The sequence below is a fragment of the Macaca mulatta genome, chromosome 11 (genome assembly GCF_049350105.2).
Source record: "Macaca mulatta isolate MMU2019108-1 chromosome 11, T2T-MMU8v2.0, whole genome shotgun sequence".
Taxonomy (NCBI): domain Eukaryota; kingdom Metazoa; phylum Chordata; class Mammalia; order Primates; family Cercopithecidae; genus Macaca; species Macaca mulatta.
Genome location: NC_133416.1, coordinates 15,057,017 through 15,075,004, shown reverse-complemented (window position 1 = coordinate 15,075,004; position 17,988 = coordinate 15,057,017). Strand labels below are relative to the sequence as shown.

Sequence of the window (17,988 nt, the reverse complement as noted above, 5' to 3'; positions counted from 1 at the left end):
CCATGGCTGTGAGAGTGATGCCTGGAGAGTGATGCCTGGAGCAGTCGTCTTACCACCATGAGTGGGTAAGCTGAGGGTGAAAGCCAATCTGCAGAGGATGGTGGACAAGGAAGGAAAGATTCTGGGTTTTTTTTTGTTTTGTTTTGTTTTGTTTTGTTTTGAGATGGAATCTTGCTCTGTCACCCAGGCTGGAGTGCAGGGGCGCGATCTCAGCTCACTGCAACCTCTGCCTCCCAGGTTCAAGCGATTCTCCTGCCTCAGCCTCCTGAGTAGCTGGGACTACAGGCACGCACCACCGCACCACCACGCCCGGCTAATTTTTTGTATTTTTAGTAGAGACGGGGTTTCCACATGTTAGCCAGGATGGTCTCGATTTCCTGACCTCGTGATCCACCTGCCTCGGCCTCCCAAAGTGCTGGGATGACAGGCATGAGCCACCGCGGCCGGCCGATTCTGGGTTTTTAATGACTTTTTTTTTTTTTTAAGTGAAAGCAAGTTTATTTAGGAAGGTAAAGAATAAAAGAATGAGCCGGGCACAGAGGCTCACGCCTATAATCCCAGCACTTTGGGAGGTCAAGGCGGGCGGATCCCTTGAGGTCAGGATTTCAAGACCAACCTGGCCAACATGGTAAAACCCCAGCTCTACTAAAAATACAAAAATTAGCTGGGCATGGTGGTGGGCACTTGTAATCCCAGCTACTTGGGAGGCCGAGGCATGAGAATCACTTGAACCCAGGAGGCAGAGGTTGCAGTGAGCTGAGGTTGCGCCACTGCACTCCAGCCTGGGCAACAGAGTGAGACTCTGTCTCAGGAAAAAAAAAAAAAAAAAAAAAAAGAATAAAAGAATGGCTACTCCATAGACAGAGCAGCCCAAGGGCTGCTGGTTGCCCATTTTTGTGGGTTTTTTCTTGATTATATGCTGAACAAGGGGTGGATCATTCATGTCTCCCCTTTTTAGACCATATAGGGTAACTTCCTGACTTTGCCATGACATTTGTAAACTGTTTAATGACATTGTTGAGCCACTGTAGTCCTCAGACTTATTATGTGAGATAGGTCTTTATTATTTATGTCAATTTTAGTTGTGGATTCTTTACTTGCAGCTGAAAGCTTCCTAACTGATATCCCATCCTTATACCATGTCAGTTATCCCATGATGTACAATTGGCTCATACACACTTGCAAGAGCCATCCTGAATTTTCGAAACCTTTGAGAGCTGGTTAAGAACACAGTAGCTTGAAACCAACTCTGGTGGGAATATTTCCACCCCAGAAATTGGCAAATACTACAAATTAGGCCTCCCCCCAACCAGGAGTCAGTTGTTAAACATCTATCAGTACACAACTGATTACGTTTTTTACTAAAAAAAAAAAAAAAAAGCTCCTAAAATGTCATGTTTACTTAAAATGATATTGGCACATATCAGACTTGTAGAGCCTTCTATTTTCATCTTACCTAATAACAAATGGATGAGGGGCCGGGCGCGGTGGCTCAAGCCTGTAATCCCAGCACTTTGGGAGGCCGAGACGGGTGGATCACAAGGTCAGGAGATCGAGACCATCCTGGCTAACCCGGTGAAACCCCGTCTCTACTAAAAAATACAAAAAACTAGCCGGGCGAGGTGGCAGGCGCCTGTAATCCCAGCTACTCGGAGGCTGAGGCAGGAGAATGGCGTAAACCCGGGAGGCGGAGCTTGCAGTGAGCTGAGATCCGGCCACAGCACTCCAGCCTGGGCGACAGAGCGAGACTCCGTCTCAAAAAAAAAAACAAACAAAAAAAACAAATGGATGAGTACATTTTAGCTTGATGTTTTGTGTCATCACATAATGATATGCCTAATGATCTGAAAGTATTAATTTCACTAAGACTGATCATTTAAAGGAAGTTGGGCATGGTAGCTCACACCTGTGATCCCAGCACTTTGGGAGGCTGAGGCAGGAGGATTGCTTGAGGCCAGGAGTTCAAGACCAGCCTGGGCAACATAGCAAAATATCTCTATAAAATTTTTTAAAAAATCAGCCAGTTATTCCCAGCATATCCATAATAGAAATTTAAAAAAAAAATTAGCTAGGTGTGTGGTGGCACACACCTGTAGTCCCAGCTACTTGGAAGGCAGAGGTTGGAGAATCACCTGAGCCCAGGAAGCAGAGGTTGTGGTGAGCTGAGATCATGCCACTGCACTCCAGCCTGAGTGACAGAGCAAAACCTTGTCTCAAAAATAGTAATAAAAATAAAGGAACTCTGTGATGAGTCCCATGTATTTGGAATCATCTTCCCCAATTTCCTACTTCAAATGTATCTATCTGGGTACCCCTCTATCATCTAAAATGAGTCATCATCTCCTGAGCCCAGATTTATTACAGTTTGTTTCTTACACTAGTCTGGGTTCTTCTGGTTTGTGCTAAAGACTCCCTTCTCCCCACTATTCCAGGAAGAGGACTGTTGCTACTACAGTCAGCTTTAAAGACATTTTATTGGTTATTGCTAGGTAGATTTCTTACTCTGCCTGGTTCAAAAGGCTCATGGGCACATGGATTTTTCTTTTTTTGTCTGGAGTGGTGAGAAGGTGAGGTTACTCCAACAAGGGAACAGGCATTGCCGACTTTCATCTTTGGTTTGGCCCCTGATATGATTTGGATCTGTGTCCCCACCAAATCTCATGTGAAATTGTAATCCCCAGTGCTGGAGATGGTGTCTGGTGGGAGGTGACTGGATCATGAGGGCAGAGTTGCACCATCCCCCCTTTGGTACTGTATAGTGTGAGTTCTTACAAGATCTGGTTATTAAAAATGTGTGTGGCATCTCCCCCACCCCTTTGGTCCTGCTCCTGCCATGTAAGATGCCTGCTCCCACTTTTTCCTGGGGCCTCCCCAAAAGCAGATGCTGCCATGCTTCCCATACAGCCTATGGAACCAAGAGCCAATTACACCTCTTTTCTTTATAAATTATCCAGTCTCAGGTATTTATTTATAGGAATGTGAGAACAGACTAATACAGAAAATTGGTACCAGAAGTGGGGTATTTCTATAAAGATACCTGAAAATGCGGAAGCGGCTTTGAAACTGGGTAATAGGCAGATGTTGGAAGAGTGTGGAGGGCTCAGAAGAAGACAGAAAGATTAGAAGATTTAGAACTTCCTAGAGACTCGTTAAATGGTTGTGACCAAAATGCTGATAGTGATATGGAACAGAGATGGCCAGGCTGATGACGTCTCAGACAGAGATGAGGAACTTAACTGAGAACTGGAGCAAAGATCATTTTTCCTATGCTTTAGCAATGAATTCGGAGGCATTGTGCCCCTGCCTTAGGTATATGTGGAACTTTGAATTTGATGATGATGATTTAGGGTATCTGGTGGAAGAAAATGTTTTTTTTTTTTTTTTTTTTGAGACAGAGTCTCGCTCTGTCACCCAGGCTGGAGTGCAGTGGCACGATATCGGCTCACTGCAAGCTCCACCTTCCGGATTCATGCCATTCTCCTGCCTCAGCCTCCCAAGTAGCTAGAACTACAGGCGCCCGCCAATTTATTCTATTTTTTAGAGATGGGGTTTCACCATGTTAGCCAGGATGGTCTCAATCTCTTGACCTCGTGATCTGCCCACCTCAGCCTCCAAAAGTGCTGGGATTACAGGCGTGAGCCACCATGCTCAGCCTTCTGGTGGAAGAAATTCTTAAGCAGCAAAGCATTCAAGATTTAGTCTTGCTGCTTCTAACAGCATATGCTCATGTGCATGAGCAAAGAAATGACATAAAACTGGAACTTATATTTAAAAGGGAAGCAAAGCATAAAAGTTTGGAAAATTTGTAGCCTGGCCATGTGGCAGAAAAGCAAAGCCCATTTTCAGGGCAGAAATTCAAGCTCGCTGCAGAAATTTACTTAGTAAAAAGCAGCCAATTGCTGATAGTCAAGACAATCAGGTTAAGCCCTCAAGACATTTCAGAGATCTAATAGACAGCCTCTCCCATCACAGGCCCAGAGGCCTAGGAGGATTGAATGGTTCCGTGGGCCAGGTCCAGGGCCCTGTTGCCCTGAATAGCCTCAGGACTCTGCTCCCTACATCCCAGCCACTCCACCTCCAGCCGTGGCTCAAAGGTGTCTGGATACAGCTCAAGCTGGTGCTTCAGAGGGTGCAAGCCATACGCCTTGGCAGCTTCCACATGGTGTTAAGCCTGCAGGTGCACAGGGTGCAAGAGCTGAGACTTGGGAGCCTCTGCCTAGATTTCAGAAGATGTATGGCAAAGCCTGGATGTGCAGGCAGAAGCCTGCTGCAGGGGCAGAGCCCTCATGGATAACCTGCTAGGGTACTGAGGAGGGAAAGTGTGGGATTGGAGCCCCCACAGGGAGTCCCCACTGAGGCACTGCCTGGTGGAACTGTGAGAAGAGAGCCACCATCCTCCATACCCTGGAATGGTAGAGCCACCAACAGCTTGCACCATACACCTAGAAAAGCCACTAGCACTTAACACCAGTCCATGAGGGCATCAATGGGGGCTGAACCACAGGGGCAGAGCTGCCTAAGGCTTTGGGAGCCCACCCCTTGCAACAGTGTGCCCTGGATGTGAGACATGGAGTCAAAGGAGATTTTGGAGCTTTAAGAGTTAATGACTGCCCTGCTGGGTTTCAGACTTGCATAGGGCCTGTAGCCCCTTTCTTTTGGTTGATTTCTCACTTTTGGAGTGGGAATATTTACCCAATACGTGTACCTCTTTTGTATCTTGGAAGTAACTTGTTTTTGATCGTACAGGCTCATAAGTGGAAGGGACTTGTGTTGTCTCAGATGAGACTTTGGACTGTGGACTTTTGAGTTAATGCTGGAATTATTTGAGACTTTGGGGGGCTACTGAGAGGGGGATGATTGTACTTTGCAATGTGAGAAGGACATAAGATTTGCAGGGGCCAGGGGCAGAATGATATGGCTTGGAACTGGTCCCCACCAAATCTCATATCAAAATGTAATCCCCAGTGTTGGGAGGTGGGGACTGGTGGGAAGTGACTGGATCATGAGGGTGGAGTTCCCATGAATGGTTTAGTACCATCCCCCTTTGGTACTGTATAGTGAGTGCTCACAAGATCTGGTTGTTTAAAATTGTGTGGTACCCCCTCATCCCTGGTCCCACTCCTGCCATGCAAGATGCCTGCTCTTGCTTTGTCTTCCATCATGACTGTAAGTTTCCTGAGGCCTCCCCAGTCATGCTTCCTGTACAGCCTGCAGAACCACATGTGAGCCAATCAAACCTCTTTTCTTTATAAATTACCCAGTCTCAAGTATTTCTTTATAGCAATGAGAGAATGGACTAATACAGCCCCTATATGAACTATCTTCCTCCTTCTGAAAAAAGACTTGGCTATCTTTTTGTTTTCTTTCTTCCTTACTTTTTTGATATTCTTTCTCTTCCTTTGTGGCAGATGAGGCCTGTCCTTGCTTGAGAAGGAGCAGGTTTAGAGGTATTTATTTATTGCCATAAGTCTTGTAGAAACTTTTCTTGTGATGCTGACAAGCATGGTCTCTGTTCCACTTAAGTGGTAACATCTGAAACTCAGAGTTGGCTTGGGACAGCCTTTGGCCTATTTCGTTCTGGACTATTCAAGCCCACCTAGCTTAGGCACAGGTGTTGTCACATCCACCCCATAGACTTGATTACACAAGAGGATAAACCTGGGCTCAGGTTTATAATATGCTTGCCAAGCACTGCTTTCCTTCTCAGGAAAGGGTTGCTGAGGCATGGTAAGATTGGATTGGGTTCTGTTGGATCATGGGAAAATTTTCCTGCCCAAATATTTATCTTACTGCAAAGTCAAAATGGCCTGTAAGCCTGAGTTCACTGTCCAGCTCTAGCCCTCCTCAATCCAGGAGTGTCTGGTGAACTGTATCACAACACAGTAGGTGAATTGGTTGTGCCTGCTTTTACCCTAAGGCTTAAGATTTCAGCTGATTCGGCTGGGCGTGTTGGCTCACACTTGTAATCCCAACACTTTGGGAGGCCAAGGCAGGCAGATCGCCTGATGTGAGGAGTTCAAGACCAGCCTGTCCAGCATGGTGAAACTCCATCTCCACTAAAAAGACAAAAAAATTAGCTGGGCGTGGGGGCACATGCCTGTAATCCCAGCTACCCAGGAGGCTGAGGCAGGAGAATCATTTGAACCCAGGAGGTGGAGGCTACAGTAAGCTGAGATGGCACCACTGCACTCCAGCCTGGGTGACAGAGCAAGACTCCATCTCAAAAATAATTCAGCTGATTCACTTCCTAGTCATTTCTAGAGTTGGACTGCATATTCTTTTGTGACCCATAACAGTTTCTGAGTCAGAACGACCATGTGTCTGTGAACCAATCTGAATTTGATACGGACATCTCCAAGCTGCCTAAAACTTTATATAGAGTTATTCTAGCTCTATGTGTCCTTTAATCATACACATTTTGGAACTCCAGTGTGCCTGCTCTGGGAAATGCAATGCTAGCCTACATTGGGCCTTTTTCAGTGGTGTGTTAGAAACTGACTGAGGGGGTGGGGGATCCACAATCTGCAGCAATTTCTAATTTCTATGATATAAATATTCCTACCATTGTCCATTAAAAGCTACCAACCTGATGTCACTGCACATCAAGTTGGGAAGAGATGCACACAATTGGTTCTCCTCTGGGGAGCCAGCAAAAGCCAGCCGCAACACCAGACGGCTCTGCACATTTTTAAAAAGGCACCCCCTGGTGGATAAATTAAGACAGGTATCCCCTTTGGGCAAATTAGAAAAAGACATCTCTTCTGGGGAGACATGTACACCTTAGTGAGAAGGCAGGAGCCCCTTCCTCCACACATAGCTTGTTGAGGGGAATGTGAACTAGATTTTTAGGTCCATTCGCCTCCTTAACTGCGTACTTTTGTGCAGTGCAAAATCAGCTCAACCTTACAAGGCAGTCCAGCCACTGATTCATGACCACCTCGTAGTTAAGTGAAATGGATGGAATAGAAGAGAGCCAAGTTACCAAGCAGTCTGAAAGCCTGCTTTATGCGGATAATTATAGGATGATATTGCCAGATGGAATATTAGTTGTTCTTAATGTTAGTCTAATCAAAAGAAGGCTATTATTGCTAAAAAGGGCCTCCAACTATACCATTCCAAGGACAGACATGATATAGCTAAGATGACTTGGGAAATGTGATATCTACAGTACTACATAGAGTCCAACTCACTAAATATATTGATCTTTAGTGATTTAAATCCTAACAATAGTCAAACACAGGCATAATGTGAATATTTAAATTTAATGTAGTTCTTTCCTATTTAACAAACAGTTTTCTGTAACTCCTATTTAGGCTACCAATTACCCTGTGAAAGTTATCCTCCCCCCTTTTTTACAGATGAGAAAGCAGGTTGAGAGATCAAATAATTCAAGGTGACTCAAAAAATAATTCAAGGTGACTCTTCTTTTAAAAACTAAGTATGTAATGGATAATATGCAACTGATTTCTTATGAAACATAACATTTATGTTTTTAGATTTTCTTTGCCTTTAACTCAAGGTAAGTCCAGTTTAAACCTGTACTTTTTGTAATTAGCCAAATCAAATGATCATAATTCAAAGATGCTAAAATAGAATGCTACACAGTGATGCTGATAAATACTGTCGATTAGCCAGCAAACAGTAATGTGAATTTGCTGCAGGACGATCATTCTGATTTAGATATAATAGAAAGATTTTAGATAAAATAGAAAACTTTTTAAAGAAATTCAACTATATCCTAAAACTTGACCTGGTCAAACTTATTCCATATTATATTCAGCTGCTCTAATATACAGCAGGTTGAAGATAAAATAATGACAGAATTTGACTGGTCTAAACATACAAATATATTTTCCCCCTTTCTTTCCTTGGGAAAATAAGAAAAAGAAAACATTACTCTGTTTACTCAGAAAGCAAGGAGAGCAGCACCTTCTCCTGGACTCTGTGACTGTCAGCCTTCTTGTCATCACAAGAAGGCGAGGGGTGCCAGGATTTCACTCTGCTGCTCCTTCACTGGAATGGGAAGGAAATGCTCCAGCTGTTTTAATCAGTGACATTTATTAACATGCTTCAAAAGTGACCAAAGTGTCCAGCCAGCACAATAGCCGAGGCAATCAACGTTCTCTTAGTGTGATCTCCTCCAAAATACCAAATAAATAGGTTTAGGAATAACCTCAAATAAATTGTAATTTAACTTCACCCAAAATTACACATCCTCTACCTGAGGATAAAGTCACTGCTCTTCCCTGCTCCTGTAAAGATACTAGCGGGAGGGGAGGAAGCTCAAATGACTCTGTAATTTAGAATTACAACCAGAGAAGAAATACTTCAAGCACAATAGAGACGTTCCATTGAAGAGCCACATTCATTTTGGAATGTTTGTTTTGAAAACAACTCTTCTGGAGGAATTCAAAAGGTACTGAACAAAGCAACATAAAGTAAATCTTGGGTTGTTCTGCAGAATAAACATATACAATTGAGTAGACCAGATGGCAAAAACATACCAATTACAATCTGAATGCTAAATTTAAAACCCTTACATTCTGAAGGCCTGAATATCAACAAATCTATTTATGTTTATGATCCTAAAAAGACATTAAATATTATTAAACCCCTAACTTCCAAAAAATAAGAGAGACCCAGCAAACTGGGCTAGTGGTATCTCAGTACATAGTCACACATGACTAGACTAGACTAGACTAGACTAGAGATCTGAGTTTGCAACCCAAGTACAAGAGGTCTTTAGAAGCTCAGGCTAAAGGGAGGCACTTTATTCAAATGCATGGCCTGAGAGAAGAGGGAAAGTACCTTGTAATCTTAAACTATGTGGTCCATCGCATGTTCTACCTCAAAGACAATCTAGACTACAGTATCTCCTCTTAAACTGCCAGTTCAGAACACAACGTATTTTATTTGGAAGCTAAGTATTTGCTTCACTCGAGTGAAGAATAATTTAGCAGCGACAGAGAACACAACTCCTGTTTTAACCATGGGAAAGAGAAGAGAGAGTGATAAAGTATCTCGCTGGGGAAATTAAAAGATTTCTGGGTCTGTCTGGGTTTATTATATTATGAGCTTGATTCTTCAACCGTCACTCCATTTGGTAGTCAGGAAGAAAGCACGTGTAGCTGCAAGGGGAACTGGAAAGAATTACCCTGCTCTTCTGCACCCCCAGCCAGGCCCACTAGCTGCAATGCTGTGCACAACTCCAGTTCCAATGCTTCCCTCCACAGTGGAGGCATAGCCAGGGCTGAACCAGATGCATGCCCACAGTGTGTTTCTGGCTCAGAGCCTGTCAGGAAATTCATGTCTGGGAAGAAACTAAGTGTTCTGATGATGGCTATGGTCAATAGATCTACCAGCAATTTGTCCCCTTTTTTGTTACAGATTTTAAGGCAGAAACTCAATCTCAGCAGCTAATTTCATCCTACTTTCTTCAGAAACATTCTCTGATTCAGTTGAGTACGCAAGAAAATGTGTGTGAACATTCACTCCTGTCCTCCCCACATACATATATAGACATACAATAAGAAACATACATACATATATACCCTAGGTTGTCAATGTATGCTGCTGAAATGCCTGAAAGGTTACTTTTCACTTAAAAATAAAATTTGATGAATTATTCTGCAAGTATGGATTTGGCCCTAGCAAATTTTTATAAATATAGTTTGAGAGGACAGCAACAAAGGTTTTAACTAGAAGCTGTCTTCAGGGTTTTCCTGATAGATTTTGTTAGTATGTATTTTATTTAAAACAGGCATATCCTTATGGATTATAAAAATAGAAATGTATATATTTGTTAATACATATTCACAGCTTATGCTGGAATGGCTCACAGGAGAAGTCATGGTTCATGCAGAGAATAAACATTACTCAAGTAAATAAAAATAAGATTAGGTCCATAAAGGCTGAGAACTTACAGTCAGTAATCAGCTCATTTGGTTTCTCTTTGTAGGGCAATCAAAAACATGAAAGGTGGTGATATAAACACACACAGACATACAATTACATCAATTACATGGAAAGAATATAAATTAACCAATAAAGCAATGTGGAGTTAAGGTGCAAAAATACAATCTTCATCCGTTTTCTCTACTCCTGTGTTTTCAAGCATCACAACATGTTAAATGTCGTGGGTGGCAACACCGACCAGACAGGTCTGAATGTTTGTAGATTTGCTAAGTATTGAAAGTTAAAGCCAGATCCTTTGAGATCTATGATCACACATTTTGGTAGAAACTGCAGATTTACAGAGATGACTACTGAGCAGTAGGTAGTAAATGGAGCCAAGAAGTACACTCTTGCCCATCCATCTTCCATTGGAATCAGAATATTGGCTTCAATCACTGACTCATCTTTATATAATCTTCACCCTGAAAAATAAAAGTTACCAATGTAAGAATGCTTTAAAAGTCAATAAAGTTTAATTAATCTGTTTTAAGATGCACAAAATTTTATTTTCAGTAAGGTTAATTTTAAAAAACACAGACTAAAAAAAAGCTGATTTGGCTTTTTTCCATTAATTTAATTTAGATGAAGGCAAATGTTTTGTTTTTCTAATTTTTAAACATTTCAGTAGCTTTTGGGGTAGAAGTGGTTTTTGGTTATGGGCGAAGTGTATAGTGGTGGAGTCTGAGATTTTAGTGCAGTTGTCAACCTACATGAAGACAAATGTTATCTCATCTAATAAAAGTTATCAAAAAGCCAATTTCTTCAATTTTGTAAAAAATATTTAAAACATAAAAAGTTTGTTCTGGCCGGGTGCGGTGGCTTACACCTGTAATCCTAGCCCTTTGGGAGGCCGAGGCAGGTGAATTACCTGAGGTCAGGAGTTCAAGACCAGCCTGGCCAACACGGTGAAACCCCGTCTCTACTAAAAATACAAAAAATTAGCTGGGTGCAGTGGCATGTACCTGTAACCCCAACTACTCGGGAGGCTGAGGCAGGAGAATCGCTTGAACCCAGGAGGCACAGGTTTCAGTAAGCCGAGATTGCGCCACTGCACTCCAGCCTGGGTGACAGAGCGAGACTTCGTCTCAAAAAAAAAAAAAAAGTTGTTCTGTGCTCCCAGAGGTTGACCTAAAAAAAAAAAAAATTAATTAAAAAAAAAGGTTTGCAACATTTCCTTATAGCTATTTAAAGTGCTCCCAGAGTAATAACAATAATGAAGAAATCAACATAGGACATATTCATTTTAAAGTCTCCAGTTCCTTCAACAAATGTTGCTTGGACAACTAGATACTCACATGCAACACATGGACTCCCACCTTACACCATATAGAAGAATTAATTCACAATGGATCAACCACCCAAATAAAAGAGTAAAAACCATAAAATTCTTAGAAAACATGAGGCAGGTAAATCTTCATAACTGTGGATTTGGCAATGGAGTCTTAGATATGACACCAAAAGCATGAGTAACAAAAGAATAAAAATCGATAAATTGGACTTCAACAAAATTAAAATATTTTGTGCATCAAAGAACACTATCAACAAAGTGAAAAGAAGCCTAGAGAAGGGGAAAAAATATCTGCAAATCATGTAACTGATAAAGGTTTTGCAACCACAGTAAAGAACTGTTACCACTCAACGACAAAACCTAATTAAAGATTAGCAAGGGACTTGGACATTTCTCCAAAGAATACATACAAATGGCCAACAAGCACATGAAAATATGTTCAACATCATTAGATATTAGGGAAATGCAAATAAAACACAATGAGATATCACTCCATACCCATTAGGATGGCTATAGTTTTAAAAAATGGAAAATAAGTATTGATGAGATGTGGACAAATTGGAACAGACATACATTGCTGGTGGGAATGTAAAATGTTTCAGGTACTATGGAAAACAGTTTGACTATTCCTCAAAAATTAAACATAGAATTGCCATATGACCCAGCAATTTGACTCCTAGTTGTATATACAAATGAATTCAAAACAGGTATGCAAACAAATACTGTACACACATGTTCAGAGCAGTACTATTCACAATATCCGAGAAGTAAAAACATATGTCCATCAATGGATAAACAACTGTATATATATGATTATTTGACCATAAACAGGAATTAAATACTGGTGATACACGCTACAATGTGGATGAACCTTGAAAACATTAGGCCGGGCGCGGTGGCTCAAGCCTGTAATCCAGCACTTTGGGAGGCCGAGACGGGCGGATCATGAGGTCAGGAGATCGAGACCATCCTGGCTAACCCCGTGAAACCCCGTCTCTACTAAAAAATATAAAAAAACTAGCCGGGCGAGGTGGTGGGCGCCTGCAGTCCCAGCTACTCGGGAGGCTGAGGCAGGAGAATGGCGTAAACCTGGGAGGCGGAGCTTGCAGTGAGCTGAGATCCGGCCACTGCACTCCAGCCTGGGTGACAGAGCGAGACTCCGTCTCAAAAAAAAAAAGAAAACATTATACTAGGTGACAGAAGCCAGACACAAAAAGTCACATACTGTATAGATTCCATGTATATAAAATATTAATATATAGAATAGGTAAATCCATAGAGACAGAAAGCAGATTCATGGTTGCAAGGGCTTGGCGGAAATGGGCAATGGGAATTAACTGGTTAATGGGTTCAGGATTATCTTTTGAGGTGATCAAATGTTTTGTAACTACATAGACGGGATGGTTGCACAACATTGTGAATGTACTAAATGGCTCTCAATTTTTATGTTAAGTGAATTTTACTTCAATTAAAACAATCCTTACAGTGATGGGCTACTGCACTAGGGAGCCTGGACTAGGTGAGGACGGGTTCTACCATTAAAGCTGTGTGACCTTGGGCACCTTACCCAGCCTTTTGCTATTTTTTTCATCTATAAAATAAGTATAATTCCTTAACACAATCATTGTAGGGAATATTTAAGATAAATATAAATGAAAGTACTTTGTAAACTGTAAATCGAAATACAAATAAAGGTAGTATTATTAACAAAAAGCTAGATTAGTGCCACTCCCATTTATGGACTAAGTCTATTAATAATAAAATTTTGATAAATTTATCAGTTGCTCTTTATAGACTCCATGTAAAACGCATTTTAATATTTAGAATCTGATGCCATTTCTTTTTTTTTTCTTTCTTTTTTTTTTTTTTTTTTTGAGACGAAGTCTTGCTCTGTTGCCCAGGCTGGAATACAATGGCATGATCTTAGCTTACTGCAACCTCCACTTCCCAGGTTAAAGCAATTCTTGTGCCTCAGACTCCTGAGTAGCTGGGATTACAAGCACACACCACTATGCTTAAGTTTTGTATTTTTAATAGAAATAGGGTTCACCATGCTGGCCAGGGTGGTCTCAAACTCCTGGCCTCAAGTGATCTGCCTGCCTCCGCCTCCCAAAGTGCTGGGACTACAGGCAGAAGCCACCACACCTGGCCAGAATCTAATGCCCTTTCACTTGCTTATTAGTGTATTAAAAATGGCATCAACATTTTATTTAAAGACATACTAAGAAAAGTGGTCAACAGAAACCCTACCTTGAGATACCCCTTTTTTTCCTCCTTTTGAGACAGGGTCTCACAATCATGGCTCACCGCAGTCTCAACCTCCCTGGGCTCAGGTGATCCTCCCACCTCAGCCTCTCGAATACCTGGGATTACAGGTGTGCACCACCATGTCCAGTGAATTTTTGTATTTTTTTGTAGAGATGGCGTTTTGCCATGTTGCCCTGGCTGGTCTTGAACTCCTGGGCTCAAGTGATCTGCCCACCTCAGCCTCCCAAAGTGCTAGGATTATAAGCATGAGCCACTGTGCGCAGCCAAGATACCCTCTTAAATATAAACTCTCCCATTGATTGTACTTACAGGAATTGCTATTAGCGTCTGTCTTCCCAGCCTTGGTATGCCTGCTTGAGTTCTGCTGAGATTTGTTCTGCTCTTCTCCAGTGAGTAAGGCCTTTATTTCAGAAGGGATTTTTCCTTGGTCCATTGCCATGCACCACTGCTTGTACTGAAATATGTAAAACATATTTAAATAAACCTTTACTCCTCAGAGTTCAGGAACCACTGGTAGAAATCCTAGACATAAGAACTCCCATGGCTAGAAGTCATGTTCGCTGCTGGGAAACCCACTTTCCATGGTATTACCTATTTATAAACTGAAGACATGTATGAGATCTGCCATCTTTCAGAAGAGGTGGAAAAACAGCTGCTGAATCGTCTTTGATGTATTGGAGTGTTGCTCAGATTTAAAAGGCCCCTGTGATTAAAAGGACATCTCCCCACAGTGGGCCACTAGTTAGAATTCATCTTTTATATATATATACACTTGTCACAGTATTATTTCTACTCCCAAAACAAAGAAAGAAATGTCAGTAATTTTCTTTCTCTCTTTAACAAGTAATCATTAAACGTCTACTATCTACCAGAGTGCATGCTAGGGACTTTGGGGGTATACAAAGACAAAGCTGACCAAAGATCCTGCCCTCAAGTGGCTTACACTGCAGAAAGTAAGAAATAATTGATAGCATGTCACATATTCAACATATCAAAAAAATCTACTGAATAGTATATATCTGGACAATATATGCAACACTGTTCATGTCCCTCTCTTCATGTTCCAACCTTGTTGTCTTACTTTCTAAAAACCTATGGAAGCCTGTCTCAGTTGTATAATGATCACAGTAATATCATCTCTCTCTTCTGTCACTTCCTTCCTCAACTCACAATAATGGAGTTTCAATTCTGTTTTATCTACTCTCTTTCACATTTTTACAGCCACTGTCCAACATCTGAATGGATGAGTGAATAAAACATGTAAAATAAATAAAGTCACTTGGCCAGGTGCGGTGACTCACGCCTGTAATCTCAGCACTTTGGGAGGCCAACGCAGGTGGATCACGAGGTCAGGAGATCGAGACCATCCTGGCTAACACAGTGAAACCCCGTCTCTACTAAAAATACAAAAAAAATTAGCTGGGCGTGGTGGCAGGCGCCTGTAGTCCCAGCTGCTTGGGAGGCTGACGCAGGAGAATGACGTGAACCCGGGAGGCGGAGCTTGTGGTGAGCCGAGATCGCGCCACTGCACCCCAGGCTGGGCAACAGAGCGAGACTCTGTCTCAAAAAAGTAAACTGTAAAAATTTAAAAAATAATAAATAAAGTCACTTAAACACGAATGGTTATGCCATGCACAGTTACACATTGTTATATTGCTTTGTCCACTTGCCAATATATTGTGAGTATCTTTCTACATCAGTAAATAGATGTGCATTGTGATTTTTACTGGCTACGAAGTAGTCCAATATATGAATGTAGTAACATTTATTTAACCAGTCCTTTATTGTTGTCCATCTGGGTTATTTTCCATTTTCTTCTCTCATAAACAGTTCCTCAGTGTGACAGTCATGTACACTCCGCTCCCACCAGCAGTGTATGAAGATGCCTATTTGCCCCCATCCTGGCTAACAGGTTAATAGTCTCTCCAATGTTTGCCAACTGGACAGGTGATAACTGGTATCTTCGTATTTTAATGTGTTATTTATTTGTTAGGGTGATTTTTTCATGTGTTTATTGACAATTTCTTACCATTTCCAGTTCCTCTCTGAGGGCACATATAGCTCTTTCTCGACTGGATACCAACTCTTCCAAATACTGATATCTCAGCTTTTTTCGGGCTCGGCATTCTCTCGCACTCTGGCGGCTCCTCTCAAGTTTCGCTTTCAAGTCAATTTTGGCTGGCTTCCGACCACGTTTACCGGGCTTCTTTACTTTGCCTCCAACCACCTTCAGCAAGCGAGAGAAGAAATAATTTTTCCCTTAGTTCTGTGTACAGAAAAGTGACTATGGCTGCATATTAGCAAAGAGAACATTTACAAACAAAACTTGAGTGAAGCCTATGGAACTAAGAAAGCATAATCCCATCAAATGCCTTCTGGGTCTTTGCCTCATAATTTATTTTCTGACACTTTTGAAACCATGAACGTGAAAGAAGAAACAATGTACATTTTTATTATTTATTTGATAATGAAGTTTAAATAGCTCACCAGTAAACTTTATAAACCATACGGAGATGGATAATAAAAAACTAAAAAATATCTAGTAAATATTTTGTTCATGAATTTTTTTTTTTTTTCCCAGACAGGGTCTCACTCTGTCACTCAGCCTGGAGTTCAGTGGCACAATCACAGCTAACTGCAGCCTCGACCTCCAGGGCTCAGGTGATCCTCCCACCTCAGCCTCCCCGGTCGCTATAATTATAGGCGTGAGCCACCATGCCTAGCTAATTTTTGTATTTTTGTTGTTGTTTTTAGAGATGGGGTTCCACCCATGTTGCCCAGGCTGGTCTCCAACTCCTGGGCTTAAGTGATCTATTTGCCTTGGCCTCCCAAAGTGCTAGGAGTAAGCCATGGTCCAGGCACCCTCTTTTTTTGTTTTTTGTTTTTTTGAGACAGGTTCTCGCTCACTCTGTTACCCAGGCTGGAGCACAGTGGCACCATCATAGCTCACTGCAGTCTTGAATTCCTGAGCTCAAGTGATCTTCTGCCTCAGCCTCCCTATTAGCTGGGTCTAGGTTTTTTTAAATGCCTGGCTAATTAAAAAAAAAAAAAAAATTGTTTTGTAGAGCTGGGGTCTTGCTATGTTGACCAGGCTGGTCTCAAACTCCTGGCCTCAAGCGATCCTCCTGCCTCAGCCTCTCAAAGTGCTGGGATTACAGGTGTGAGCCACTGTGCCTGGACTCATTAAGAAGTTTTTATTGCCTTGAGAAAATAATTCCAACAAAATACATTTAAAGAACTCAACATTCGAAACTGTAAGTTCATTATGATCTCAACATTATAAAACAATACATAGAAGAAAGGACGTAAACAAGGTCAATGAAGACTTCTCTGATAGGTGTAATTATAAATAGCTTTTCCTCACCTATATTTTTATGATTTTCAAATTAGATAATAAAATATGTGTATAAAATTATATATATAAAAATAAATATGTATCCTAAGGAATTTGGCTATAAATTCCTTCAACTTTGTTGAGCCCAAAGGAACACACAGAAGTCTCAACTGTCTCAGTAGATTTCTACCTGCTCCCACTGATGTCATAAAGCAACCTCTCAATATCCCTGTTACTCAGTTACCTGCCTAGGCACAATTATTAGGTGACTGGCAAAGTAATTTAATCTTCTTTGTTGTTTAGCTTTGAAACATTCCCCAGTTTTTATGCAAGATGCAACTATGTGGTAAAGATGATGACTTATTAAACACTTGAACCTGAACTTACACATCAAGTAAGTGTTCTTCAATGCAGTCACATTGAAAGGGGGTACATTTCATCAACTAAGTGTTCTTCAATGCAGTCACCTTGAAAGGGAGTACATTTTTTCCAATAATGCCACAATTCAAAGATTTTTTGGAAAGTAGTATTGGAGCCAGTTTTTATAAGTTTTATAAGGCATAACAATATGTTAGAGCTATACACTATTCTTTAAATTCCCAATCTGATTATCCACTTTCTTTATCTGACAAGGTTCTGAATGACTGATGTCTAGCTCTTTCTGAAAATTGCCCTCAAAGAATAAAAATTTTACACATTTAGTGTCCTGACAGGAATATTGCTAAGGCTTTAAAGGCAATTCTAAAAGAGAAGATGCAAAAATCAAACACTGGCAAATTATTAGAACAAATGTAGATGCCTTCCCAGGTAGCAAAACTCAAAGGGTCAATATCTGTTTGGATACAAAAACTTGGATTTGTTTGAAATACTATTAGTATCACATTCACAAAGCTAAGCACCCTAAAAAGATCAGATAATTACTAAGTCTGTTAGGTCAAGAAAACCAAGCTTTAAATGTGAATCAGCCACATTTACCAAACTCTGTCATATCATGATGGCCAACCATTGTATCTAGCATTTTGTGGGGTGGCTCTGAAATGAGGCAGATTACTCCAAGGCTCTGGGGAAAAACAAAATATGTCCTTTCCACCACCATCTTAAAAGCCAGGTGCAGAGGCCGGGCGCGGTGGCTCAAGCCTGTAAT

At 41.3% G+C, this 17,988-nt stretch overlaps 1 protein-coding gene across 1 annotated transcript in view; it reads right to left on the bottom strand.

Annotated features, from left to right (window-relative positions):
- Positions 1–9,957: 9,957 nt before the first annotated feature.
- CREBL2 (cAMP responsive element binding protein like 2) overlaps positions 9,958–17,988 on the bottom strand; it is a 28,755-nt gene continuing 20,724 nt past the window's right edge. Inside the window, exons 2-4 of the mRNA NM_001261237.1 lie at positions 15,540–15,737; positions 13,820–13,964; positions 9,958–10,376 (exon numbers count right to left, since the gene is read on the bottom strand). Of these exons, the coding sequence (NP_001248166.1) occupies positions 10,372–10,376; positions 13,820–13,964; positions 15,540–15,737 (348 nt within the window). The 3' untranslated portion in view covers positions 9,958–10,371. The remainder of the gene's footprint in view (positions 10,377–13,819; positions 13,965–15,539; positions 15,738–17,988) is intronic.